Raw genomic sequence first — 27,539 nt, 5'->3', positions numbered from 1 at the left:
GCGTTCGTCCCGTCCGTTGGTTCCGCGCTTCATTTTGTTTTTCCGGGTGCGCTCCATCTTCCAGCGCCGACCAAAAGCAGAGGCAGCAACCGCATCTCCCATCTCGCCGGGAAGCGCTTCTGTAATCGAGGATTTTCCTATATTGCGTCGATTCTTGCATCCTTTGTGCGTATCTGATATTTTGTGTTTTTATCGCTCTGCATTATAATTTAGATGGGACAGATGTCCGTATTTCAGTCGATAAATGTCCTGCTTCCAAGGTTTTCACTAGCCTAGCATAGCTGGATCATTTTTGGGTCACGCCCAATTAATAAACTTATCAGTCATTACATTTGTGAAGTACAGCTGCAAATGATAAGTCGATGTATATATTTTAGTTGATATAATCCGTTGTAGTGCGAGGCTGCGTTTCTGTGTTGTTTGTTCATGTAGCAAACGGTCTACATAACTGTCTGATGAATTCCGTTGTAAACTGAGAATTACAGGCATGTTTCGAATTTGTATCTGTATTCTAATTTCATGAAAATTGACAGGTGTCAACGAAGGATATTTTAAGAATATACTGTTGCTTTTTGCTTCCTTAAAATGTCGATATGTGAATGTGCTTTATTTCCTCTTCTTCAGATCTGAGAAGCTGTCAGAATGACCGACTCCAAGTATTTTACCACCAACAAAAAAGGCAAGCAGACGGCTTGAATTTGCTAATTTACTAATAGTAATAGGATTTAAAAAGAACTGATTTACAGAACGGTTTACACACAGACTGATAAGATATTTTCTGTATGTTATTTTAAACCGTGTATGTTCACTTCTGGTATTTAATTGATATGAATTTGGGTTTGGGAGAGAAAAATTACAAAGAAACTCAAAACCAAACTTCATGTAAAAGTAAGAATTTAATGTTTAACGTAATGACTGCAGTGTATTCAGATCTCATTATATACTTTTAAATGATAAAATGAAACAGCAACATTACTACTTAGAATTTTATAAGTCCTTTATTGACTCCAGATCCCTCCACCATGTAATGTAAAAACTCGTTGGAACTCAATTATAAAAGGTAATATGTAACTCTGACTAATTTTAGGGGTAATGTTATAGGGCTACATTTGGATCCAGAGCACTTTATTGATCATTTCTGATTAATTGATAAGTGAGAATGTTGCTATTTTAAGAGCTAAAAGGACAGGTAATTATTTCAAGGATTGGTAAAATAGAAAACAAAGTTTATTTGGACTAAATGTAGTGCAGGACAATTGTGAATTTAATGCTTTTCTTCTGCTCTGTAGAGCTTGTGTACGCATTAGCCTCTGAAAACAGGCGTCGGATGAGCACTAATCAGACTACTCTCGGTTACAGGTGAAATCTTTGAGCTGAAGGCCGAGCTGAACAATGAGAAGAAGGAGAAGAGGAAAGAGGCAGTGAAGAAAGTCATTGCAGCCATGACAGTGGGCAAGGATGTCAGGTGCTTTGACTGACTCGTTTATCACCATTACTAAATCAGACTTCCCACATTTCTTAAAAGACCATTATTTTGACCCTGATGGTTAAGCTAATGCCTTTTTGCCTGTTTCTTTAGTTCCTTGTTTCCAGATGTGGTAAACTGCATGCAGACGGATAACCTGGAGCTGAAGAAACTGGTTTACCTGTACCTTATGAACTATGCCAAGAGTCAGCCCGACATGGCCATCATGGCCGTTAACAGCTTTGTCAAGGTGAGAATTGATGTTGGAACAAATTTTAACATAAGCGTATCCATTTAATCACATCCAAAATAAAAGTGTTTGTTTACATAATATATATGTGCATATTCTGGATATATATATATATATATATATATATATATATATATATATATATATTTTCTGGATATTTAATATATATATATATATATATATATATATATATATATATATATATATATATATATATATATATATATATATATATATATATATATTTTTATATTGTGTATATAAATATATTTTAATATATAACCTTTTTTTTCTGAAATATACATGCATGTGTTTGTATTTATATATACATAATAAATATACACAGTGTATATACACATATATTATATAACCAAATCTTTAATTTTGGATGCGATTAATTGTTTGACAGCACTGAGTGTACTATGGTTTTGTAAAATTCCACCAAGAGGTCTGAAGTCACTTTTTCTGTCTTTTTTAGGACTGTGAGGATCCAAACCCTCTGATCCGAGCTCTGGCTGTGCGTACAATGGGCTGTATTCGTGTGGACAAGATCACTGAGTACTTGTGCGAGCCTCTGCGAAAGTGTCTGAAGGATGAAGACCCCTATGTGAGGAAGACCGCTGCAGTGTGCGTGGCCAAACTGCATGACATCAACGCCCAGATGGTGGAGGACCAGGGCTTCCTGGATTCTCTCAGGGACCTGATCGCTGATTCCAACCCCATGGTTAGACGCTTTTGATCTGATTGTTCTAAATGCATATGTCTTCATTTACAGTTATATACTGACAACTAATGTTCACATAGGTTGTGGCTAATGCAGTTGCTGCCCTGTCTGAGATCAGCGAATCTCACCCCAACAGCAACCTTCTGGACCTGAATCCTCAGAACATCAATAAGCTCCTGACAGCCCTCAACGAATGCACTGAGTGGGGCCAGATCTTCATCCTGGACTGTCTCTCCAACTACAACCCCAAAGACGAGCGTGAGGCCCAGAGGTGAGGGGACAATAATCCTCATATTCATTAGTATTGGACAACCAAATTATTTTATGTGTGTGCGTGCGCGTGTGTTTGTGTATATACATGTATATGTGTGCATCGTATGTGTATCAGCAAGACTTAATTGTGGAGAAATTATTCTTTAGTTTTGTACCCTTTAGGCTATTTTATTTTTATAGCACATTTTTCATACCTAAATCAATTTTAAAATAGGCCCATTTTGGGAAGAAAATGCGAAAAAGTGTTGCTTGTTTGTAGAGCATCACAATTTAGACAAAACTATGATTATAGCTAACCAGTATAACTAAAATTATGATTATTATTGTTACTATTATTATTATTATTATTATTATTATTATTGAAAACATATACAATTTATACAGATTTCTGTAAATGTAACATTTTAACATAAAATCATATTAAAATGTTATTATAATAAATATTTATTGTGCAGTCCAAACGTATAATAATACTAATATGTATAGCTGTCTTAATTTTCAATTCAAATCATTTTCAAATATTAAACCACTAAGATTTATTCAGTCCGAGGCATTTCAGCAAAACACACTATTTCTCTGTCTGACTTTCATTCAACTTTAGTGAAACATTTTAAAAGCATCCAAATCCAAGGTTAAAGAATTGCAAACCATTGGTTGCTGGATTAATGGGGATTTTGTCTTGCACTATCAATGTATTGCTGAACAATATTGGCAGGAGCTGCCTCAATAATGGAAAATATATCAAGTTATCTCTTTCTAAAAATAGACAGGGTAAAAAATGGCAGATCATCTTTCTAAACTCCTTCTTCCTGCCTGTTTTAGTATCTGTGAGCGTGTGACCCCTCGTCTCTCTCATGCTAACTCGGCTGTGGTGCTGTCAGCGGTGAAGGTACTGATGAAGTTTCTGGAGCTCCTGCCTAAGGACTCCGATTACTACAACACTCTTCTGAAGAAGCTCTCTCCTCCCCTCGTCACGCTCCTGTCTGGGGAACCCGAGGTCCAATATGTCGCCCTGAGGAACATCAACCTTATCGTGCAGAAACGGTTAGACCGCTAGATCCCATAATTTAGCAGATACACTTGAGCGCATTCTGAATCGTCACTAGATGGCAATACTGTGCAGTTGTCTATTTGCTTAGCAATTATAAATGTTTTGACTAAGACTCAAATGGTGGCGTCTCTCTACCCGCAGACCCGAGATTTTGAAGCAAGAGATCAAAGTGTTCTTTGTCAAGTACAATGACCCCATCTATGTCAAACTGGAGAAACTGGATATCATGATCCGCCTGGCCTCTCATGCCAACATCGCCCAGGTATTTCAAACCGTGTTTTACTCTTAGCTTTAAACAATGCATGAACGGGAGATTTAACGAGAAAACTACACTGTTAAAAAAAATTGGTCAACTAATGAATTAACTGATTTAACAGAATTAATAGAGCCTTAATGCGGCCTGTGTGCGACCAAACAATGAAGTCAAAACAAAACATATCTAGGGCATGTTGTAGTCCAAATTAAAATCTAAAAAATATATATTCATTAAAAATAAATAGCTTGTTAATTAAGTATTTGGTGCTGCGATGAACACCACTACAAATACAAAAATCTGAAGGGCTGTTAAAACCATAGATGTGTGTCACATTTTTAAACATATTTTCAAATAAATTTCAATACCATGATAATACTGTATACTGTGATAACAGCATATTAGAGAAAATTGCTATTGAGAACTATTGCTCATCATTAATTGTTAATGCAATTATATGTAAATAATTATTTTTACAGTGTATATATTGCATGTTTATTATCACGTTCTGAAGTAAACAGGTTTGGGATTTTAAGAATCTGTAGTTTCAATAGTAGGCAGAGGCAGCCAGCTAATCCAGGCCTTTAAAAGTTTCAAATGATAGAGGTTTTTCTCTAACTTTAATTAAAGCTACATTAATAACATCATTATCTTCAATGATTTTCACTGTCATTTATGTAACTACAGAGAGATCACAGTCTCTTACTGATAGATCCACAAAGTCCAAAATTTCCTGTGATGGTAATGAAAAAATGTTGCCAGGATATTGACTGCAGTCCCCCGGGATTTAGATTTGCATTAACTGGAAAACAAATTAACAGTTTATTTCAAATGAAAAATTAAATGTTCAACTGAATGTTACATAACACTGCAAAATTAATTGATGGGCTGTTATTTGATTTGGTCTTTTTTTTTTGTATGAGTATGGAAGACCTAAATTGCAAAAGATAACGAATTCAATTTCAGTAGAGCTGCATTGTCGATTTCACCTAATTATGTTGCTCTGAATTGTGCCTTTTTCTATTCAGTGACAGTCTTTCATTGTGTTTAGCAAGAAACGCATGCTTAAGCCCATCAAGCTTTAAGCTGCCTCTTATAAATCGACAGCTCTGCTTGAACTGCACGCGACGACAAATGACATTTCGTTCTAATGCATCTCTTTGGAATGACTTCTATTAAGTCATTTACCTATTAGCCTCATAAACATGCCCATTTGTTAAATGTTAACATCGGGCTCTTCCTGAACTTTTCCCCCCAAGCTTATAACTTGGGATCGAGGTATCCTTTCTCCATTTTTTTTCTCTTGTGGAGGTCGTTCAGCCTTTCGTTTCAGAAGCGCGATTGATTTCTACAGAACTGTTGATTTCCATAGGTGTTGGCTGAACTGAAAGAGTATGCCACTGAAGTGGATGTAGACTTTGTTCGGAAAGCCGTTCGAGCCATTGGCCGTTGTGCTATCAAAGTGGAGGTATGTCATTTTCATGGGATTGTTCAGCCCTACGTATCTTTCGTGTGTCTCCTCCTGAAATGTGATTGAAAATAATTGAAAGCATCTTCTCTTCTATAAGCCACCTTTATTGCTTTTTTGTCTCTGTGCATCGTGGTTGAAGTGCTGTAGTGCTTTGAGTTTTGTCATTGTAATGTGTAGCTGTGACTGAGTTTACTTTTTCTGTCTGTGCGTGCAGCAATCTGCTGAGCGCTGTGTTAGCACTCTGCTGGACCTCATCCAGACTAAGGTCAATTACGTCGTGCAGGAGGCCATTGTGGTCATCAGGGACATCTTCCGCAAATACCCCAACAAGTCAGTCTGCTTCTCATCTCGACTAATTTCATTTACATTTTTCGGTGCTCTTTCACCCCTTTGGATTTATTTTTGACACAGTGTATTCTGAGATTGCGTGTTTTATAAAGAATGCATTCTCTGCTGATTTACAATCTAGATTAGGATTAACTAACAGCCTTCATGTCCACCTGTGATCCTTAAAATGCCCTGAATGCTATGTCCTGTGATTTAGTATTTATGTTACATTTGTTTATCTAAAGAAAAATAAAAAGTGGATTTAGAACGAAAGAACCTGTAAAATGATTAGGAAGCTGAAACGCCTCTCTGTTGTCTGCTCAGGTACGAGAGCATAATTGCCACTCTGTGTGAAAACCTGGACTCTTTGGATGAGCCAGACGCTCGAGCTGCCATGATTTGGATTGTGGGAGAATATGCTGAGCGTATCGACAATGCCGATGAGCTCCTGGAGAGCTTCCTTGAGGGCTTCCATGATGAAAGCACTCAGGTTTCATATATTTTTCTTTTTTTTCTGTTTTGTTTTGTATTTTTGTTTTGATCAGTTGAACTTTTTTTATTCAGAAATTATATATATATTATATATAATATATATATATATATACACACACATTAAACTGAAAGACTAATGTATATATTACATATATGTACATATGAAATATGTATATATTATATATATATATTTTTTTTTTTTTTTTCGTCAGTTGTGATGTTTTTTGTTTTGTATACTGTATAAAGTTTGTTTAAAATTAGATCTGATTCAGTATCCGCTGCACTGTTGCTTCAGGTCCAGCTGACTCTGCTGACAGCCATCGTGAAGCTGTTCCTGAAGAAGCCCTCAGAAACTCAGGAGCTGGTTCAGCAAGTGCTCAGTCTGGCCACTCAGGTGAGATGGAGATTCGCTTGGACGCAATAAACTTTGGCTTTAGTCACCCCCATTTTGAAAAACTATGCAAGCACATTTTATATCAGATAAAGATTTATTTATTTAACTCTGTTTGAAATGAAAGACAATTGCATACTTATGCTCATTGTATACAACACTGGGCATGGTGGTCCATCAGCATCAGTACACATCCACACCATCTTAAATATTAAATGAACATGCAGAGGATGAAAAGGAGCTCAGCGTCTGGCTCTCAGTGTAACGATGCTTATTGTAACTATTGTTTTTTTCTTCATCTCCTCAGGACTCTGATAACCCTGACCTGCGTGATCGTGGCTACATCTACTGGCGTCTGCTGTCCACCGACCCTGTGACCGCTAAAGAGGTTGTGCTGTCTGAGAAGCCTTTGATTTCAGAGGAAACAGACCTGATCGAGCCCACCCTGTTGGATGAGCTCATCTGCCACATCGGCTCGCTGGCTTCCGTCTATCACAAACCCCCCAATGCCTTTGTGGAAGGAAGCCACGGCATTCACCGCAAACATCTGCCCATCCAGCACGGCAGGTACTGAGAAAGCTGAACCTCTTAAAATGTTCGGTGACGAAAAATGGCCCTTTTATAAGTGTGAGTGCTATAAAATAGTTTAAAATTATTCATCACAAAGAGCTCAAAATCACAAAGTCATGGTAAAGGTCTGGCATCCCTGTTGTTTGTGTTTTTGCTATGTGTGGTTCTCCGTTTTTCGGAAAAGGATGTCTGAATCAGTCTTAGTCCAGTAATACAATGGGGGACTCATCGAAAGTAGCGCCACACTGAACCTACATTGTCCTCTCTCCACTAGAGCAATGAAGCATCCTTTGTATACTTCGTGTTACCCATCTCACTGTGTATCATCTTTCTTTTGTAGTATCGACACCGGGGAGAGTCCGGTCAGTGCCGGCCCGGCTGCTTCTATCGATCAACCCCAAGTCATTCCTTCTCAGGGTGATCTTCTGGGAGACCTGCTTAATCTGGACCTCGGTCCCCCCGTCAACGTGCCCCAGGGGTCTTCCATGCAGATAGGCGCTGTGGATCTCCTCGGAGGTGGTCTTGACAGTTTGGTGCGTGTTCTTCTCTTATAGCTTTACAGTCTAGTGTAATGTCCAACAACCCTTATTTGAACTACTTACAGCGATAACCATAGTTTCCGCTAGAGTGCTATGGCTACCTTAGTTATTGTTAGTATAGCATGCAAAAACCAGTTTATTATTTAGTATTTTTGTTTTGTTTTCAGTACAAATTAAAAAAATGCTTTTAAAGCTATGTTTAACAAGCAAAAAGCAAAATTTGGTACAAAAGCAGTCGAGTGGTACAGTTTAATACAGTACAGTACACAATTTATTGTGTTTCCATTGACAAGTTTAGAATGGGATTGCGTGAGAAGGATCAAGTAAAGATACTGTTGTTGGTGGAAAAGCAAGCTGGATCACTGTGAACTGTCCTGAATCATACTGTACTGGACTGAACCATACTGCTCATTGAAAGCTAGGTTTTTATTATCTCAATGGTATTTTTATTTATTTTTAAGTTTATACATTTATTCAGAAGTTCAGAATTTATTTAAATTTACTTGTTGCAGATTTTTATACAAAATATTTATACAAGAAATTTGTATGAAATATAGATTGTTAATATATTTAGTTTTGCAATGAAAGAAATTATGTGGTTTTGGACCATTTTTATGGTGTCAATCTGTAAAACCATGTGATCGTGTGAAATATGTGACCACATGGGTTTTACATATTTCACATATGATCTTCACATGTGCATTTGGTGTGTTTTTTTTCTGTAAGAGCATGCAGCTGTCGCTCTTTTTTTTTTTTTTTTTTTTTTTTTTTTATAGAGTGACCAGTGTTTTGACTAGTTTCTCTGGCGTGTTCACTGGTGCAGGTGAGGTTTGAAGGTTTTAGTGCGCTCCGCTTCAGCGTGAGATGATTGCAGCAGTATATTTCACGTTTGAGCCACACTCGTTACCATGGTCACCACGTTTCAGAAGCGTCTGTCTGATGACAGCGAAGAGCAAAGTAAAGAAGCGCAGGGTGAAACGGCAGCGAGGTCAGCGCTTCTTTACTGGAATGGGAATGTGATTGCGTAAGCGCTCTGACTTCCAATCACGCTCTCATCATTTATTGACACAGTACTGAATGCCGCTCAGTACTGCAGATCTAAACTGAACGATGATGATGCGGTTCGTGCGCGTGTAATGGAAATGATTTTCTTTGCTATTTTGATAATAAGAGTCTGATGCATATACAGTGGGCCCAAAAGTCTCAATCTGATGTGCCTGCTTCTGAATTATAAATTGCTGCCCCTTTAGTATTACTCTGAGTGGTGATCATGGCGTAGCTGCAGGATTGGCATATGCTGAAGTGGAGGGACCGTTGCATGTGAAGTGTTCCGACTCTGTTTGAGAGCTCACAAGTGTTATATCACACCAGCCACCGGCACTGCTCTCTCCTAAACTCACTGCATCCACAGCCCAGAACCCCAGGGCTGAAAGTCTTTCCTCTTTATACACCGTCATCAACCCACATAAAACCTTCCACTCAACACATACACGGTTCCTGAGGGAAGTAAAGACAAGATTTACATTTCTGCTCAGGATCTGTGCAGATCATGCGCTCTAAAAGGACAGTACACACTGAGAAATCAAAAAAATCACAAAGTCTTCTCTACATTTGTAGTTTTAATATTTAATGTAATATTAACAATTACACTTAATTGTAAGATGACAGTGAAATGTACTTAAAATAGTAATATTAGTAAATTATATATAATTGCAAGTAACTAAACATAGCACGGTGGTATATGTAATTATAATTATATAATTTGTTACTTTTTTTTTTTTTTACAACGCCGTCTCCTTCTGTGTTTTCATAGATGCTTTTACCTCACGTACGTTTGATATATTTTGATATAGATACAAAAAAAAAAACAACCGTACAAGACCCAGATGTATAAAACAGACCCTCCCACATCTGTAATAAACACAGAGATGTTAGTCCCTTGCGTGAAAATTGCTGGAGTCAGGTTGTAAGAATTGAAACTCGGATGTAGTTTAGAAAAATAGTCCTCTGCGAATAGGGCTTAAGCTACTATTTTCCATATACTAAAAAAAAATTGGAATTGAAACAACTGGCACTCGAAACGACAAACTAACACATTGAATTAAATGTGAATTTCTTGTGTAACATACTCCAGAAACCTTTCATTTGAAATACTATTGAGAATTTCAAATTATATTCCAGAAGGCCAGCACACTGTTATTGTTTGCTTTCATAAAATATTTGATAATTTAATTGATTGCAGTGTTTTGGCAACAAGCGGTCTTCGTCAGGCTTTGAATTAAAAGCTTTCAAAATCGAACATCTTAGCTTTGTTTAACAGAATACCTTCTTTTGTGCTCCACTAAAGAAAATTATATTGTCTGGAATGACATGAGGGAGAATAAATGCTGACAGAAATGTTTGGGTGATTTGCCCCCAATGAATATTATTGGAAATATTGTGTGCATATGCCAGGATTATTATTATTTTTTTTTCTGGAGCCACAAAAGGCCCGTTTCTTCCTCCTTGTGTATAATTGGATTTGTCAAGCAGGCATCTTGCAGGCATTTCCAGCATGGCACATGCGAAGCGTTTATATCTGGGCAGCGCAGGTGCTGCTCCTCGGTGCAATCTTCTCCAAATTGGAGGAGTTACTGTGTCCGAGCTTTGCACGGGTGTCCTACATAAACCAGGACAGAGACATGCCACTTGCTGTGGTAAAGATGCTGTTCTAGCTCAAGCTGAGTTGAACAGGTTGTAAGGAAAGGTTTTGAAATCCCGTCTCTAGACTAGTAATAAACTCATAATTGAGTTTCCCTGCTCAGTGATACTCGTGATGAACTACTCCTCTGCCAAATGACAAAACAGAGGTTGTGAGACCAGAGACAAAGAGTAAAACATGTCACACGATCCTTTATCAATCATTCTAATTGAAATGTTGATTTGGTGCTAATAAAACATTTCATCATATTTTGAAAACAGTTTAAATGGTAGTGTTTTTTTATATTTTTATTTATTCATTTATTTTTTTTTAGCCCGTTTAGCAGTTGTGATTTAATTGCGCTGTACCATAGATCTGCAGTATGCAGGAGAGGTTTCGTCTTTAAATTCATCCCCATAAAGCAACGGCAGTACAGCCATTCAGACGATGTCCTTGGCCTTCATATTTATGAGTTTCTTGCTAGTTTGAAGTTAGTGCTGACAAAACCGGTCAGATCCGTTAAGAGATGTCTTCTGCAAGAAAGGCCGGTGACACATTAACATTACCATGACAGGAACTAACTAGACAGGGTGTTCAGACATAGACATGGTGTGACAAAAACAAATTGGGTAACACTTTATTTTATGGTTGCACCTATTAGTTGCCTATTAGCATTCATATTACTAGAATATTTGACATTAGTGCTAATTAAACGCATATTAGTGGCTTATTCTACATTCCTAATTCTACCCAGTACCTAAACTTAAAAACTACCTTACTAACTATGAATAAGCAACAAATTAAGAATTTATTTAGGGCAAAGTTGTAGTTAATAGTTACCAAAAAAATCTAATATACTAATGCTGAATATAATGACATTTTGACCCAAGTGAAATCTCTAAATGGACATGATTTAGAAATGATTGTCAAACAAATTGGCAATTTTTTTCCTTTCCACCCAGTTTCTTTCTTTTTCCAGCCAATTGTTAAACCTGGTCACAACTCGTAGCTTAACACTGGCACAAAGCTTCATATTCAGTGCAATGAATATACTTCTACTGACTAAATGAGTCATTCCAATAAAATACCAATGCGTTCGTCATCCTTATCAAGGAGACGATGTTCAGAGCCGGGGAATGTTAAACACTGAACAGTCTGCAGGGTCTTCTGACTGTTCAAGGTCGCGAGTGTTTGAAACAGACGAACACTGCAGACTCAGCACCTGAAGGGATGCATTTTTAAACTCATGGTCTCAACGGCCTCTTTACCTCATATCAGATGTACATTGACATTTAGCAGGTCTCTAGTCTGTCTAATCTGAATCACATTATGATTCCAAAAGCATAAAATCTCCAATCAATTCTCCATTGAGCTTTGGCTCAAAATATTTGCCTTTGACATAACCATCCATTTTTTTCCCCATACCCTAAACGTTGCTTCTTGCACTCTACAACTCACCTCGTGATTTGTGTCCTGCTGAGTGTGAAGCGGCAAGGTTGTTTAATCTTGCTCATTTTCTCACTGAAAAATCAAGGTGACTGGACGGCTGAAGGTCAGTGAGAGGAATGTGGTCTTTAGCCAATAGAAAATCTGAATGGACTCCGTTTACTTTCTAAATACACATTTATTGTATTATTGTGCATGATGCATCATTCCAAACAAAAAGAAATCTTTCATCAAAATTGAATACTTTAGTATGCTGAAATATGTTTCCTTCATTGCTAACCTCACCAAAACTCTCAAAATCTATAAAAATATAAAACATCACTCACATGTCAGTGGTGCCTTGCTTTTATAATATCTCTCTTATGTTGTTTGTATTATTTATTTTAGTTGCTCTAAATAGCTTTTATAGCAATATTTCTCTCAGGTTATGGATATGGTGACATTTCTTGGTCATATTGTTCAGAAAGTCCAGTGGATTTGTGTTTTCTTCAATATTTGAGTGCAGTAACTTCATTCACAAATCAGCTTTTTTTCTTTATTTCCGCAACTTTTGCTAACACACAAAATGAATTGTTACTTTCAGCCTATGAATGAAACGGAGCAGCGCTGCTCAACTCTTTCTTCCCGCTGGGACGCTTCTGTCATCAGCTTTATTCGAATCAGTTTTGGTCAACAGCTGAATCAGTGTCTCCAAGATTCAATTTCAGGTTGTTTTTAACCATGGCAAAAACAAAGTTTGGAATAGCAGGCTTTAAAAGTTGTCTGTGACGTGATGTTCTTTGTAAACAGGAAACCTCTTGTTAATGGATCCTTGACGTGTCTCTCTGTCTCTCTCATGTTGTTTGTTGGCCTGGAAATGGGTCTTTTGTTCCCTGTTATAGCTCGGGGGAGATCTGGGAGGAGGTGTTGGGGGCAGTCCTGCAGTAAGTGAGCTCCTCTCCTTCCGCTCGTGTTCGTCTGTCCGCACTCAGCATGTTGTGTGCTATTTATGATTCTTAATAGCCTGTATAGAGTATTCACCTAGCTGTGTCTTCTGCTTTGTTTCTTTTATTTGCATGCACAAAAATCCTTCCTGCTTTGAGGTGATATGATGTTCTTGATATGACCAACTTCTCTAAAGACTTCTGTTTAACGTTTCCTGCTTTGCCATATGTCTTTTAAGTATTGGTGTTTTTTTGGGGGTTTTATTTTGGTACCTACATGCCTTGTTTTTCCTTGCACGGCTCTTATTTAGACCGATAGATAAAGATTTTTTTAAATGTTTTTGAAAGTAGCCACTTACGCTCATTGAGGCTGCATTTATTTGATTGAATAATAAGCTATTAATATTATTGTTACAAAATATTTTTAGAATTATGTATATATTTTAAAATGTAAAAAATAATTCTGTGATAATTCAGCCATTACTTCAGTCTTTAATGTTGCATGATCCTTCAGAATTTTTGCTGCTTTATATTTTTGTGGAGCCGCCCACAGCAACAACGTTTTTAGGTTTCCACATATAATTACACCTGAAAAAAAGATTTTCAAGTGGATTACAAGTGGATTTTTTCCATTTATTAGTAAATGAGCAACCGTGATCTGCATATGAAAATGACGTACTGGCTGAAAACATTTCCTTTTGGTAAATATATCACAATATTTCACAATATCTCTTCTTGACAATTATATAGCTACTGTTGCTGACATGACGTTAAATCATAAATAAATAATTTCACAATATCATATCAAATACATTCAGACTTGGTGAGCACAGGGGACTTCTTTTGAATACACTATAAAATCTTAATTATTCCAAACTTTCGATCAAGTTTGGTTTGTCCATAATATCAAAATGCAGTTCATTTTCTTTATATCCTGCACAGCTGCTGTGGCCTACACGAAGACAGCCTGTTGCTGTTGCTAGAGTAGACTCTTCTTTTTGACATTCAGAAATCTTATGATCTCCGTTTATGTCACGCAGGTGGGCCAGAACTTCATCCCATCATCGGTACCCAACACCTTTGCTCCGTCTCCTACACCTGCTGCTCTCAGCAGCGGCCTCAATGACCTGTTTGAGTTGTCGTCAGGAATGTCCATTGCTACAGGAGGATATGTGGCACCTAAAACTGTGAGTATGACTCGGCTTTGGACAGTTAACCATAACCTCTCACCCTTTTCTGATTCTGATTTATATAATTTCTCAAACAGCCAGCCAATCTAAACGGCCAGAACCAATCCAAATCCAATTCTTGCGAGCCTATACTTGTTTCAGTGTGGACTGTTTTTTTTTTTAAGTTGGGGCACTGGTAGACAGCAAACAGCAGGGCTACTCGCATCCAGGAATTTACTAGGGCATATCTCACAAGCAGCAATTTCATTCATAATGAAGAGCCTTTCAAGAAGGGAAGATCAGTCTGTTCTCATTCTCCAGGATGAGCATTAACTTCATGTGCTACATGAATACAGGCGTGCAGAACGGCTCCCGGGAGAATGACGTCTCGGGCAACATCATTAATAAGAGCTCCATTAGAGCCAGAGTAGGTCAGTAGAGTAGGACAGAGCACAATTAGTTCTTATTAGGATACTTTATAAACTACCTTGTGGAGCTCTTCCAATTCCCCTGGTGCTCTGGGTGCCTCATGCTGCTTGTATATCTGTTAATTTGTCTCTTTTAATCTGATTTTGTTTCTTTTTGGATGCCAGCTCAGTTCTTGTAAGCAACAGTGTTTGGGTGAGTGAGTGTAGGTGAATGTCAAACTCCTCCTGTCGTTGAGTTTAGAATGACTGTAGTTATCCTTTTAGAGAAGGATTTATTTTTTAAATAGACAACCAGTAAATTAGAGAACGTACCATGAACACTTGTTTCTTTGGTTTGTGAAGGTATGGCTACCAGCAGTCAAAGCAAAAGGACTGGAGATATCTGGAACCTTCTCTCGGCGTCAGGGTCACATGTACATGGACATGTCCTTCACCAATAAAGCCCTGCAGCACATGACTGACTTTGCCATCCAGTTCAACAAGAACAGGTCTGTGCATGTGTCTGTTTACAGTCATTGTGATTGTAGTTGTTGATCATCGTTTTGGTATATATTTTTGTTACCATTTTACATAATGAGCAATTTACATATTTGAGCAATTATTGATTTATATACTAGTATATTTTATAAAGATTTTAATTTTAAAATTAAATTTCTATAATTACTTTTAAAATACACTAGGAAGAACATTTTCTTGGTCATATTTAAAGGAAATTTAAATTTTTACTTGGAAAAGATGCATTAAATTGAAAAAAGTGACATTTATGGAGTTGATAAAGATTTCAGTTTCAAATGATTAGTCCAAATTACAAAAAATGAATAATAATTTTCACAAAAATATAATGTTTTCAACATTATTAATAAAAAATGTTTCTTGAGTAGTTGTTGACATGTTTTCTGGGAGATCATCACGGAATAAAAAATTAAATTAATAAAAATGTAATTATTACTATTTTTATATGTTTTTGTATAGTTTGTGCATTAAATTGTATATGTTCTTTTGCATTTATTTATTGTATGGTATGCACTATAAAAACGATAAAGAAAATCACTGAAAACATCTGATAAAAAATTTCTGCAAAGTTTAACAGTAGATCAGTAACTCAAATTTTTGCTCTTGTTACTTTAAATGTTAATTTTCCTTTGCTGTAACTGATGCATGATTAGAGCAATTAGAGACTGTTTACATATTATATTGCCTTTTGTTGTTGTGTCTTTTAGTTTCGGTGTGATCCCCACCACCCCTCTCCCCGTTCACACTCCACTGATGCCCAGCCAGAGCATCGACATCTCCCTTCCTCTCAACACCATCGGCCCTGTGATGAAAATGGACCCACTCAACAACCTACAGGTACAATGCATCATTGCCTTTCGCCGTGTATTTTTACACCCCCATACACGCCCACACACGCCCATTGGGTCCTTTCTGTGCATTAAGCGTCCCACAGGAAATAACGCATTACAAATACGCAGTTAATGTTTAAATCACATCTCTGTGTATCCAAAGCCCTGAACTCTCGGCTGCACAGCACGCACGATTGAGTCAGTCTTCCCCACGTGCTTCATTAGTTACTGAGATCATTTGTGTGAACAGCGGCTGCAAAACATTCAATTTCATGCCTTTAAAACACTCTAGATAATGAGTACTTGCCCACGGCATCTAGTCTACTAATGCAGATAATCAATCAGATACAAATGTCATTGTGAATCATCATCGTTTCATATGATTTATATCGACATCTTTCTGCCTCATTAGTTTTACACCAGTGTGTCGGTTTATCTTCAGATAGATGTCCAACAGTGTTTGCTCTGACTGTTCCTTCCTTTAGAATTCATTTACGCCACAATGTCCCAGCATACTTCCTCCTCCGCCCTATTTTCTGCCTGTGACATCCTGCTGAGTTGCTCTCTTTGCCTCATGCGCCCCCTGTTTAAAGATCACCTTCTGTGACTTTTCTCCTCTTCACTTTTGTTAGTGTCAAGCATATGGGTATTCAGTATTAAGCTGAGCTGCCTGCAGAGTGTTTATGGCTTGTGCTAATGAGTTCAGCTTTCTCATGAGCTCAAGAGTCATCACTGTAAACAGCAACTGAATGCCCTTTGAGTGGCTGGTAGATGCTGCGACCTGGCCATGTCAAAGTTAATTAAACAGGATGATATTAAATATGTCTGTCTTCTTAAACCTGTACTAGTTTCTGTCTTCTGTGGAACACAAAAAATGCATTTTGATGATTATACCAGTCGCCCTTGTCCAGAAGTTTTTTTTATTTGACATTTAATGAAAATTCAACTTCTCTTTTTTTTGAACATGATTTTTAAAAAATCTTGTGTAAGATAGTATAACAAAAAATGAAAATGTATGTACTCCTCCTCAGGCCACCCAAGATGTACATGACTTTGTTTTTCCTCAACTGAACAGAATTGGAGATATTTTGCATTAAGTGAATGGGTACCGTCATCCAAAAAAACGATAAAAGTATAACAATAATTCACAAGTAGTCCACACGAATCCTGTCGAAGTAGTGAAAAGCTGAAAGAAATAAATTCATCAGTAAGGTGGTGTTTTACCATGTTTCTGGCGGCACCCATTCACTACAAGTGATGTAATGCTGTTCTGTTCCAATGAAGAAACAAACTCATCTACATCTTGGGAGGCCTGGGGGGTGACCATATTAAAATTTGGGGGTGAACTATTTTTAAAACAATGCAAATCTGTCATTAAATACAAAAAAAGTCTACCAGTTGTCAAAGTCTAGGTCTAACCAAGAATAAAAATCCTCTTCCTTTCCAACAAAGAACACACTGGCTGTCTAAAAACTGAGGTCAGTTATGCCATAATTTATTCATTGGATTTCTATGGCTCGATTTGCAGTGTAATAATATTTACATGCTGTAAAATATGAAAGATCTCATCAACGGGGTGCAGCCATTGATTTCTGCCCCCCCTTTTCTTCAGCTCTTGTGCCTTTATTCTTGTATTCCTTTTCTGTCCCTTTCCATGCAACTGAAAGCTCTTTTTTCTTCTTTTTTCTTCTTTTTTTTTTTTTTTTTTTTTGCAAATCAAACTGCAGTCAGGCTGCAGGGACCGTTTTAGACCCTTATTCAGTGAAGTATATTTAAAAGTCTGACCACTAAACCTTTCTCACCCCAGGTGGCTGTGAAAAACAATATTGATGTCTTCTACTTCAGCACGCTGATCCCTCTCAATGTCTTCTTTGTGGAGGATGGCAAAATGGGTACAGGCATTCTGCACACATATGCTCGATCTAAAAACAGCACACTGAGTTTTTGATTGAGATTAAAACTAATAAAAGAGCGTATTGATCGAATGTAACTAGGACTGGACACACTTTACTCGCTGATTAGCCAATCCCACATGATAATCCTAAAACTTTTCCCCAACAGAGCGTCAGGTGTTCTTGGCCACGTGGAAGGACATTCCAAATGAGAATGAGCTGCAGTACCAGATCAAAGACTGCCACTTAAACGCAGGTGAGTTCATCTAGCCCTCTGTATGAGTTTGCGTAGAGGGGTTTTTATCATGTATGGATCAGGGCTCATTGTATCAAAGGCGGATAGAATAGAGGAAAACGTACAAATAGCAGGGTAACTGCAAAGGACTTTTGATCTGTTTGCCAGAGCGCTCATGCTCTTTGTAGTTTGAGGTCTGTCCGTGTCCAAACTGGCAGCTGATCCAGATTGCTGCAACCTGCTACAGTGTGTCTGCTCTGATACTGAAAGCCAGGTTATTTTCCATTGCAAAATATCTTAATCTTAGTTTCTGCATTTTATCAGGTGAGTACAAATCATGAAATGGGTTTATGTTCTTGACTTGGCGCAATGCAGATGCTAATTTATTAATTGCCAAAAGCATTAAAAAAACATAATAGATGGGGTTTTTTTATGCTCCTGGTATTAAAGTTTCATTATAGTCACAGATAATGTTGAATAGCGTACATTTTTGATTCATGACTCCATGATGCTCTGATATGATATTAAGCCAACAGTTGAATTGTTTGCTTTAAGCTTTATTGCAAAATATCCTCTGCACAATTTGAGATAAGATAAAACAAAACAAAAACACAGTCTCTTGACTCCAAAGGACCATTCTGGTATTATTCATACTTAATTATTATTAATCATTAATAATTATTTAGTCTGGTGGCAATGTAAAAAAGACTCTGACAGAGCTGGTTTATTTCAAGGCTTATCAGCTCGCTCTTTGTATTCATCAACCTAGAGCCAATTTGAGCATACAGACACAGACGTAGGGGGTGGAGGAGCGCCGAACACAGAGACCAGCACAGAGAGCCTGTTACACTCTCTGGAATTACTGATCAGACACCCAGAGGTGCCTTAATCACCAGACAATCTCACTTTCCCTGCTTTCATCTGCTCTCATTTCAGCAATCGCACACACACCGCTTTATCCAGCCGTTTGTGATCTTCACGTGTAGCTCATGCAAAAATGCACTAGTTGTACAAATCCAGACATTGATTCTTTTTCCCACTTTTCCGCTGATGCCTTGTTTTGGGAGGAGTAACCATGCAGTTTGGTTTCAGTCGTGTTTATTAGTATGTAGAGAATAATCGACTGCTGTTGTGAGATGCCGATTGGCTCTTGCTTGCCATGACTTGAATAACAATGTGAATGTAATGGAGCACACAAATGAGGGCAGGCTATAACAGAATGCCTTTTCCCACTCCGTGTCCATTGCTGTTATTTTTAAGTGACTGAATGTTTTCTGGTAGAATTGAATTAGTGGCAAGGCGTTTTGTTGTTTTTAAGACTGGCTGATTTGTTCTTTATCAGGATGCAGTCACAGTTCTCGAGTCCAGGAGGTTAAGATTCTCCCGTGTCTGTGGATCAACGGATTCCCAATTATGAATAATTTCAGCACTTAATTTAGCAGAAAATAAACATCACTAATTAGTTTCAGCGTTTTATGAACCTCATTGATATGCTGCAGAATTGCTGCCTGTACATGAATGTTACATAGATTAAGAATAATTTAATTGCTTCAAAGTGGTTCTCATCTGTGGTGTGGACAGGATGTTCTAATACTTAAAATAATGGATGCATTTTTTGTTTTTGCTCACATTGATATTGCTAGACCAATTCAAAATTGAATTTTGATACTCCTACTGGAGGATTTGTTGTTATATCACTGCTGAAAGTAACCAATGAAAGTCCGGTTTCACTCTTACAAAGACATGTTAAACTTAAATTGTCCAGATCAGTAAGATCATTCTTCGATGTCACGTGATCCTTCAGAAATCTTTATAATATGCTGATTTGGTGCTCGATAAACATTTATTATATTTATTATCAGTGTTGAAAACTGTTGTGACACAATTGCATTCTAGCATTTTGTGCCAATTATGTATTCAATTGTTTGCAAAAACTAGGATGATTATTCTTGCTGCAAAATGTGACCGCAAATACATCTGTTACACTCAAAGGCATAGATCACACTCATATTTAGTGGCGCTTGCTTAGACGAGTAATGCCGTAACTGTCTTTCATATTTCAGTTATGGATTTGTTAAAATCCCTAACCCAGAGAAAGACACATTAGCCTGTAATTCACTGCAGGTGTGAATGATAACCCAAAACATGCTGTTCTGTTGAGGAGGATGTGTTATTAGACCTGGCAGGTGATGAAATGGGTGAAAAATATCCCATAATGGACTAAAATATCACAGTGGTGAGGGTGGACTCTTCAGCGGGCACCTAGCAACCTCATTACAATGTCCTTAAAGTCATTTCGTAAAAATTTTCGTTCAACCGCATAGCAATACCTTGGCAGCCACCCATTGCATTTCTTTTAGAAAATCTGTGTTAATACTGCACTGTGTCCCTCCTCATCCCCCTCTCTTGTGTCATGAGCGTCTCCGTGTGTGTGTGCTGTGTGCTGTAAAGGCAGACTCACAGGATTGACAGCAGTAATGTGAACTGGAGTGAGTCACAGCACGCTCCACATGTTGCTAACGCCGGCTGTCATCACCTGATTCTGTGGCTTATATAACACACAGTGAGTGCCGCTGTCCTCGGACCTCCCTCTCTCGGTGTATAAATGTTTTCCATCTTCTTTGTCCGTCACCCTTATGGCTTTTTATTTCCCCAATCCATCTCTCCCTCTTCAAACACTTCATTGCGTTTTATTGTGCCCCTTTACTTTGCTGTTGTGTCCTTGCTTTTCAGCGCATGTCTATCTCTGTTGCCAAGGGTTTCATCATTCCCTCTCTCTAGATCCATGCCGTCCAGCGCTCCCAAAATGCAATGATATGGCTCAGGAGAGTGATTTATTCCAGAGCAGCATCACTCAGGAGTTTCATAGTGTTATGTGTGAAGTAGTTTTGGGAGAGTTGGTTACATGCAGTAGATTACCTTTTAATGGTGAAAAGAGGTTTTTATAAACATGTTATTTATTTGCTTTTGGTTATTATTATCATGTATTATTAGTTTGTTCATTGGTGTGCCCACCAAAAAAGTCACAAAAGTCAAACAAATTTTGAAGTTAATGCAGACTTTCTCTTCCAGTGAAATGGACCAATAAACTGTATTAATTATTATTTTATTTTATTTTTTTCATTAATCACTAATGACTTGTGACTTGTCAAGACCGCTAAAATTTTTGTCCAATATAATATGTGTATAATATGTATTTATGCTGACAATTCCTGGTCAAAATTGAGGTATAACACTGAAGGGCTGCATAGATTGATTTGGAAGTAGCTGATACAAATAATTACAAATGTAATTAATAATCACAAGTAAACTTTATTTTAAACCTTGTTTTACATAATTCTAATGTGTACGTGCTGTGAGTCCAAATTGACCTTAAATTGGTCAAATGTATTTTTAGTCTTCATTCATTACAATAATGATTGTAATGAATGTTGCTGCTCAAATACCCCCTGTATCCAACAAGGAAAAAGAAAGTGGTGAATTTCGGTTCATTATATGCCTTTAGCTGTGCTAAAGCTCATACTTTGCATACTGTGCTAATGCTCTTTGCCAACCATGGTGAATAAACTGGCAGAAATGTACCTATTCCAAAGGGATTTAATGAATTCATTCATTGTACAAACAGATTATTGCCTTTATAGTACAGTCCCTTCCCTTCATAGGAAATACTCGTAATAAGTGCAACATTATATAAACTGAGATCCTTTTTTTTTTTTTGAAAGGATAAATTGTAGCTTTTCTTCTGATAACTGTACTTTAGTGAGAGATTGAGTTTGAGATCTCGTTGAGTAACCATGATTCTGTGGTGTTGGCAGATACGGTGTCAGGCAAACTGCAGAACAACAATGTCTACACCATCGCCAAGAGGAACGTGGAAGGCCAGGACATGCTGTATCAGTCACTCAAACTTACCAATGGGATCTGGATCCTCGCCGAACTCCGCATACAACCTGGCAATCCCAATTACACGGTAATCGCTCACAGCACAAAGATTGACCAATCGTGTATTCAAACAAAGCCCGGCTCGAGGAGCGCGTACCAATTTGTCGCAAAACAGCAAAATCTTGTCCTTTGACAGACAAAATGCTTTTGACATAGTCCAGAACATATTCAAGGACATCCTTCATCCCTAAGTTTGACAGAAAACTATATTAGCATAAAACCTGGCTTATTTGTCATTTCTATTTTTTGTGCACAAATCCACTTAAAGGATCCAGCACGTTATTATATCACTGCTATGGAGATTAGACTTTTTAAAACATGATACATTTATGACCGTGAAAGTCGTGCTTTCTGCTTGATTTGCTTGCTTAATGCATTAAATGAACAGGAAGGTCAAGAGCGGTGTGAAGCGTTCAGAAAAGACTTGGCGCTCGACAGGTGGAGTATTGATCCCCGTTTTTAGCTCATAGACCCCCAGCGACCTTTGATTCTGTCGTATCAAGTAATTATTAAATTGTGTCAGTGCTATTTAATGTTCCGCAATTATCTTCACGAACAACGACATGCATGCGTGCTGTTACTTAAGCAGCTTCTCAATAAGTGGCAGCACTCTCCTCTGTGGTTTTGTTTCGAGTTTAATGAACTACGTTTAGTCCACTTTTTGTTTATTTTAGAGAGTGAGAAAACATACAGTCTATAAATTAATCATTTGTTTATTCACTAACTGCTTTAATGGATTCAAAGACCTTCGTATGATTGTAAGAACCTGCTTATAAAAGTCATTCACTAGTGATTTATACAACACTAGTTGCATGCAAACAATAAGAACAACTTTATTTAATGATCTATTTTAACTGTATTGTAAAGTGATGTGTATATATATCATTAACAATAATATCAAAACTACTTTATTATTATTATATTAGTAACACTTCACAACATAGTTTCAATTAGTTGAACAATATGTATTATAACATTTATTATCGTACACATATATAAAAAAATATTGACAACACTTATATAGGAATAGGGAACACTTATTCACTATTACCCACAACATTTTCTCACAAATTCATAATTTGATGCTTAATTATATTTAGTAAGGTACAGTAGTTGTTAAGTTTAGATATTGGATAGATTAGGGATATAGAATAAGGTCACGTAAAATAAAGCATTACTATATTCTTAGTTACTACTAATAAATGACAAATATTCTAGTAATATGCATGCTGACAAGAAACTAGACCCTAAAATAAAGTGTTACCAAAATCTTAAGTTTCTAGGTACGCTTCTCATGTGATAACATCTCATATATACGAACACTGACATTTTAGTCAAAAAAAAAAAAAAAAAAACAACAACAACAACAACAAATTAAACATCCTTTATTTACCTTACATCCTGTATTTTTAGACTTTCTTGCATTACACACACACACACACACACAAAAGTTATTAAATAGACTGTCCCCCAGCTGGGACATTCTGCTAAATTCTATTATTTTTTTTGTTTCACACAAAATGGAAAAACTCATACAGGTCTTAGATTACGTTGAAACTATTTTTATCAGTAATTGAATCTTTTTAAGGTGACTTGTAAGTGCGGGTACATATAAACGTGTCACATTATATAATTCATGTCACCCTTTAAGCAGCCTCTCTGTATGAATGGTGCTACCCTCTCTGTATGAATGGTGCTTCACAAAACTCTCATCTGGTATCAAATCTGGTTGCATTTTTGGAATCGAGATGCTGAGTATGGAAATGAGTGCTCATCAGCATCTCGAGGTCTGTACTTACATGTTTTATAATTCATGTGGAGCCAAACAGCAGCTCTCCGCTCAACGCTCTGCCTGGTGAATTGAAATCTCTTTTGCTCGGTGAGGCACGTAACACAGGTTGAGCACCTGCGGTGAACCTTTCCTTGGCAACGGCATGACACTGGAGATTGATAAGCTCCAGCTGCACTTTTGAACAGTGGTTTGTTATAATCATATGAGTCGGGGTGAGACAAATTGCAGCATCATATTCAACAGTTTTTAATGCTTGTTCATCTAACGCTAAGCACTGGGATAAAACTGGCTTTATGACGAGCGAGACAGAAAATCCCTCTTCAGATCTTCACAACTCGCCGCTAAGCATGCAGTGGTGTGTAAATGTGTGTTTGCGTGAGAGGGAGTGTGTACACAGCAGATGGTCAGCGTCTGAAACCTGAAAAATGCTGCCTGTGCAGGTAGTGTAGGGATGGAGATCATAAAGAATTTAAAGCTTCTGGATTAGTTAAGTTGTCATGTACTTTGAAGGGAAAAATATTTTATACATGCATATAGTTTATGATAACGTGCCATTAATTAGGCTAATATTATTATAACGGTATTATTTATATCAGTTATTATTAATATACGATATGAAGTTCCATTGCAATAAGAGCTTAAATTATTCTTCGATGTTATTTATTCAACTTATGATTCCATTGCAAGTGAAAAAAAATTGTAATCCTTAGGACAAAAAACGTTCTTGACTGACTGGCCATCTAGGCATCTGCTTTTAGTTTCAGCAGCCATGGACTATATACATTTCTTTTGAGAAGTTGGTGGCCAAATGAAGAGTTTTCTAAATAGATTAATCTGTTGATTAGCAATAGACCCTTCTTGATTATTCAGATTGCATCTGTTCAGCCACCTCTGCTGAGCGTGATTGCCTGTGGCCCCCCGAGGCCAGGTCGGCTCAGTGCGATCAGAAACCCTACCTGATCCCAGACAATTGATTTTTAATGAGACTTCGGCTCTCAGTATTCTGACAGCAGCTGGCTCTGATCTGAACAGATGATAACTGGACTCCATCAAGCCAGTGCGGTTTAACCTAACAGCCGGTGATGGAGTGCTGTTGTCTGCCAAGAGCCGGGCCTCTGGAAACACATTCCTCAAGTAAAGGTAACCAATACAAGCCCTGCTGTTCATGGGATTATGTTCCTAGTGGTCTGAGAATTAGTGCAATCAATTGGATTGAAGTCACTGAAGACGCTTATTTATCTTCTGTCAGTCTGAATATAGTGACATTTTAAAGGGAAGCATTCTTTGACAAAATATGATTTTTCTGGTTTATTTTTTATGCTTGAATTTAGCTGCAGCTGCAGTGCTCACTGTGCCACTTTTTTTTTTTTTTTTTTTTTTAAAGGTCCACTGAAGTGCTTTCAAACAGGCACGTTATTCAATGTGTTTGTCATTTTAACTGCAACAGGAAGACAGGACGGGACATATCAAGCTGCTCCAGCCACGTTTCTAGATGGCTGATAGCGTTCGTTTATATCACAGCATGGGCTAAAGCCGCTGAGCTCGGTAAAGCCATCTTTGACAGGGTACGACAGCCACAATCTCATCCATATTGCTATAAATATAGCATTCTGTTGGATTCAAATGGGTCCGATACATTTTGCGGTCTATGCTGACTCGCTCTTATTGTGGACTGAACTAAAAAATACATTTTGATTTCTCAGTTCATGACCCCTTTAATATATATATATATGTGTAGTCCAGAGGTCTGTGACTCACTTTCAGAATCTGATTCAAAGCAGGAAATAACGTTTTTGGGTTTTGAAAAAAATGTAAACAAGAAATGTTGAAAAATAAAAGAAGAAATAAGAAATATTCTGCCCTATTTCTGGATCACTAATCAAATAAGTGACTTGCTGACATTGATCCTGTGGTTCTTTGTACAGACAGGCAGAAATTTTTGCCGTTTTTCTTAGGATCATCTGAAATGATTATCAGCTTTGATAAAAATGTCATGTCATTTAAAGTAAAAAAGGCAATTTCTCAGGTCAACTTGGTCTGGTCAGTGTGCGTATTTTATTTATTTGTTTGTTTTACATTTTGTGCAGATTGTCTTTTGATTTTAAAGGGAACATTGATTCTAGCACTTCAGTTTTTAAGTGGGTAGCACTTTACTTGTCTGTCTTCACTGAAAGCTTCTTGGAAAACGGCTAAAGGTCCAGTACAAGAAAAAACATTCATATTATTGCGTATATGTAGTGCTGGATCATGACCCAGAAAGCCGCTTAGGTCTGTTCTGATCACACACACGTTCTGAAATAAATGCAGAGAATGAACATTTGTGAACATTTGTTTCTGTCTTGATAATTCTTTTTTTTTTAAACTTAATTGTCAGTGTTTGATTATAAGGACTTTTCCTTTTTTCTTTTTCATGAAATGATTTGTTTTATTTGTATGACTCTACCAGAACAAGCACTTTGTTGCACATTTTTATTTGAGCACTTTGCATTAAATTTTAAGTCTCTTTCCTTTCCTTTTCAGCTCTCTCTGAAATGCAGGGCTCCAGAGGTGTCTCAGTATGTGTACCAGATGTACGATGCCATTCTGAAGAATTAAACGTCTCCATCATCCTTTTCTCCCTCTACGTATATTTGTCTGCAGGATCCAGCTCTCCATGTTTTCTGCCATTGTTTTATATCCGTCTATAGGTACCAGTTTACTCCATGTGCCCACTACGTAAAAGTCATGTTCGGTGGTAGCCAAATGTCTTGATGTTGTTGATAAAGTGTTGAAGGGATTTTTGGAACACGGCTCCAGTGTGATTCTATATTTTTGAATGCTTTGACAGTGCTTCACCTTCACACGCCCTGGATTGGTCATATGCAAAGAAGGAGAAAGTGTACGAGTTGAATCTATAAATAGCGTCAAGGGAATGTAACCAAGCAGAAACGTAATGTGGATGTACTTTATAAAAGTTATCCTATTATAATGGTAACCACTGAAAGACCACTTAGTTATCGTTTTTGCATCTACGTCATGCATTTTGGCATTATTGCTTTTGTTTCATTCTCTGATATGCTGCAGTGTTGCTTCATGCAATTGTACAATGTGCCACCTATCTGATATTAGCCTTGCATGCTTTGACCAATGCAAAAACGCCACATTCCTTTTTAACGTTTTGTATACCTTGTTCATCCTAACCACTGTATGAACATGCCGACACTCCATCACTATCTTATATTGTTTGTACTGCTATGAATCAACTTAATGTGATAGAAAAGACTTAAAAGACATGTTTTCTATCGATCTTGTATAAGTGGGCCATCTGATATTCATTCCCAGACCGAATCCATCCATATGTGATATATTGTGCTTGTGAAAGTGAGTAGGTTTTGTGAGGTAGTTGTTGGTCTCTTTGGAGTGTTAGAAATATCTGTTCAACATTCGTATACAACCACGCTCAGCTTTGGATCGAACTAATACACTAACAAATAGAGATGCAATAAACAGACTCGGCGATACGAGGACGGATGACTTTTGGACTGTTGAGTAGAGTTTGTTTTGTTCCCCGAAACTGTACTAGTCTTCATGGTGGTGCTGGTGACTAAATGTGAACCTTTTTTGTTGCCATAGTTGCTAATGTGCCTGTGAACCTGCATGTAAGCAGCGTCCAATAAACATCTGCCAGTAGAACACTTGTGTAAGAAGGTGAAATATTAAGACCGTAACCCTTATATGTGCAAATATGAGTTTTAATGATTACCAATGTTGCCAATGTGATCGCAGTGCATCTCGATACCGAAATGTGAAGTGTGACATAAAGAAATGACTGATCGGATTGTTTCAGATTTATTTTATGGATGGTAATTCAAAATAAAGTCAGCAGTGTGTATTCACCCTCAAA

The 27,539-nt window shown here is 37.4% G+C and overlaps 1 protein-coding gene across 2 annotated transcripts; it reads left to right on the top strand.

The window, feature by feature from the left end:
- The first annotated feature begins 10 nt into the window (after positions 1-10).
- Positions 11-27,539, top strand: ap2b1 (adaptor related protein complex 2 subunit beta 1). Of its 2 annotated transcripts, XM_043239242.1 has the most exons (22): positions 11-165; positions 625-679; positions 1,360-1,465; positions 1,580-1,715; positions 2,194-2,439; positions 2,520-2,710; positions 3,535-3,756; positions 3,905-4,025; positions 5,389-5,484; positions 5,702-5,817; positions 6,139-6,304; positions 6,602-6,700; positions 7,005-7,264; positions 7,608-7,800; positions 12,814-12,855; positions 13,896-14,042; positions 14,795-14,940; positions 15,673-15,802; positions 17,603-17,687; positions 17,857-17,943; positions 21,738-21,892; positions 26,177-27,539. In XM_043239242.1, the coding sequence occupies exons 2-22, from the start codon at positions 643-645 to the stop codon at positions 26,249-26,251; spliced, it is 2,856 nt and encodes a 951-aa protein (XP_043095177.1). In that variant the 5' UTR covers positions 11-165; positions 625-642; the 3' UTR covers positions 26,252-27,539. The 2 variants fall into 2 exon arrangements, with proteins under 2 accessions (XP_043095177.1, XP_043095178.1); XM_043239243.1 differs by lacking the exon at positions 12,814-12,855.

Source organism: Puntigrus tetrazona, chromosome 5 (assembly GCF_018831695.1).
Source record: "Puntigrus tetrazona isolate hp1 chromosome 5, ASM1883169v1, whole genome shotgun sequence".
Lineage (NCBI taxonomy): Eukaryota > Metazoa > Chordata > Actinopteri > Cypriniformes > Cyprinidae > Puntigrus > Puntigrus tetrazona.
The sequence above is the reverse complement of the archived record's forward strand: the minus strand, read 5'-3'. Positions and strand labels throughout refer to the sequence as shown.

Bases quoted from the DNA above. Each gene is read 5' to 3' on its own strand.
- ap2b1 (XM_043239242.1), top strand. From the start codon at position 643: ATGACCGACTCCAAGTATTTTACCACCAACAAAAAAG. The intron at 2,711-3,534 runs GTGAGGGGACAA...TGCCTGTTTTAG, and splicing joins GACGAGCGTGAGGCCCAGAG to TATCTGTGAGCGTGTGACCC. The intron at 12,856-13,895 runs GTAAGTGAGCTC...TATGTCACGCAG, and splicing joins GTGTTGGGGGCAGTCCTGCA to GTGGGCCAGAACTTCATCCC.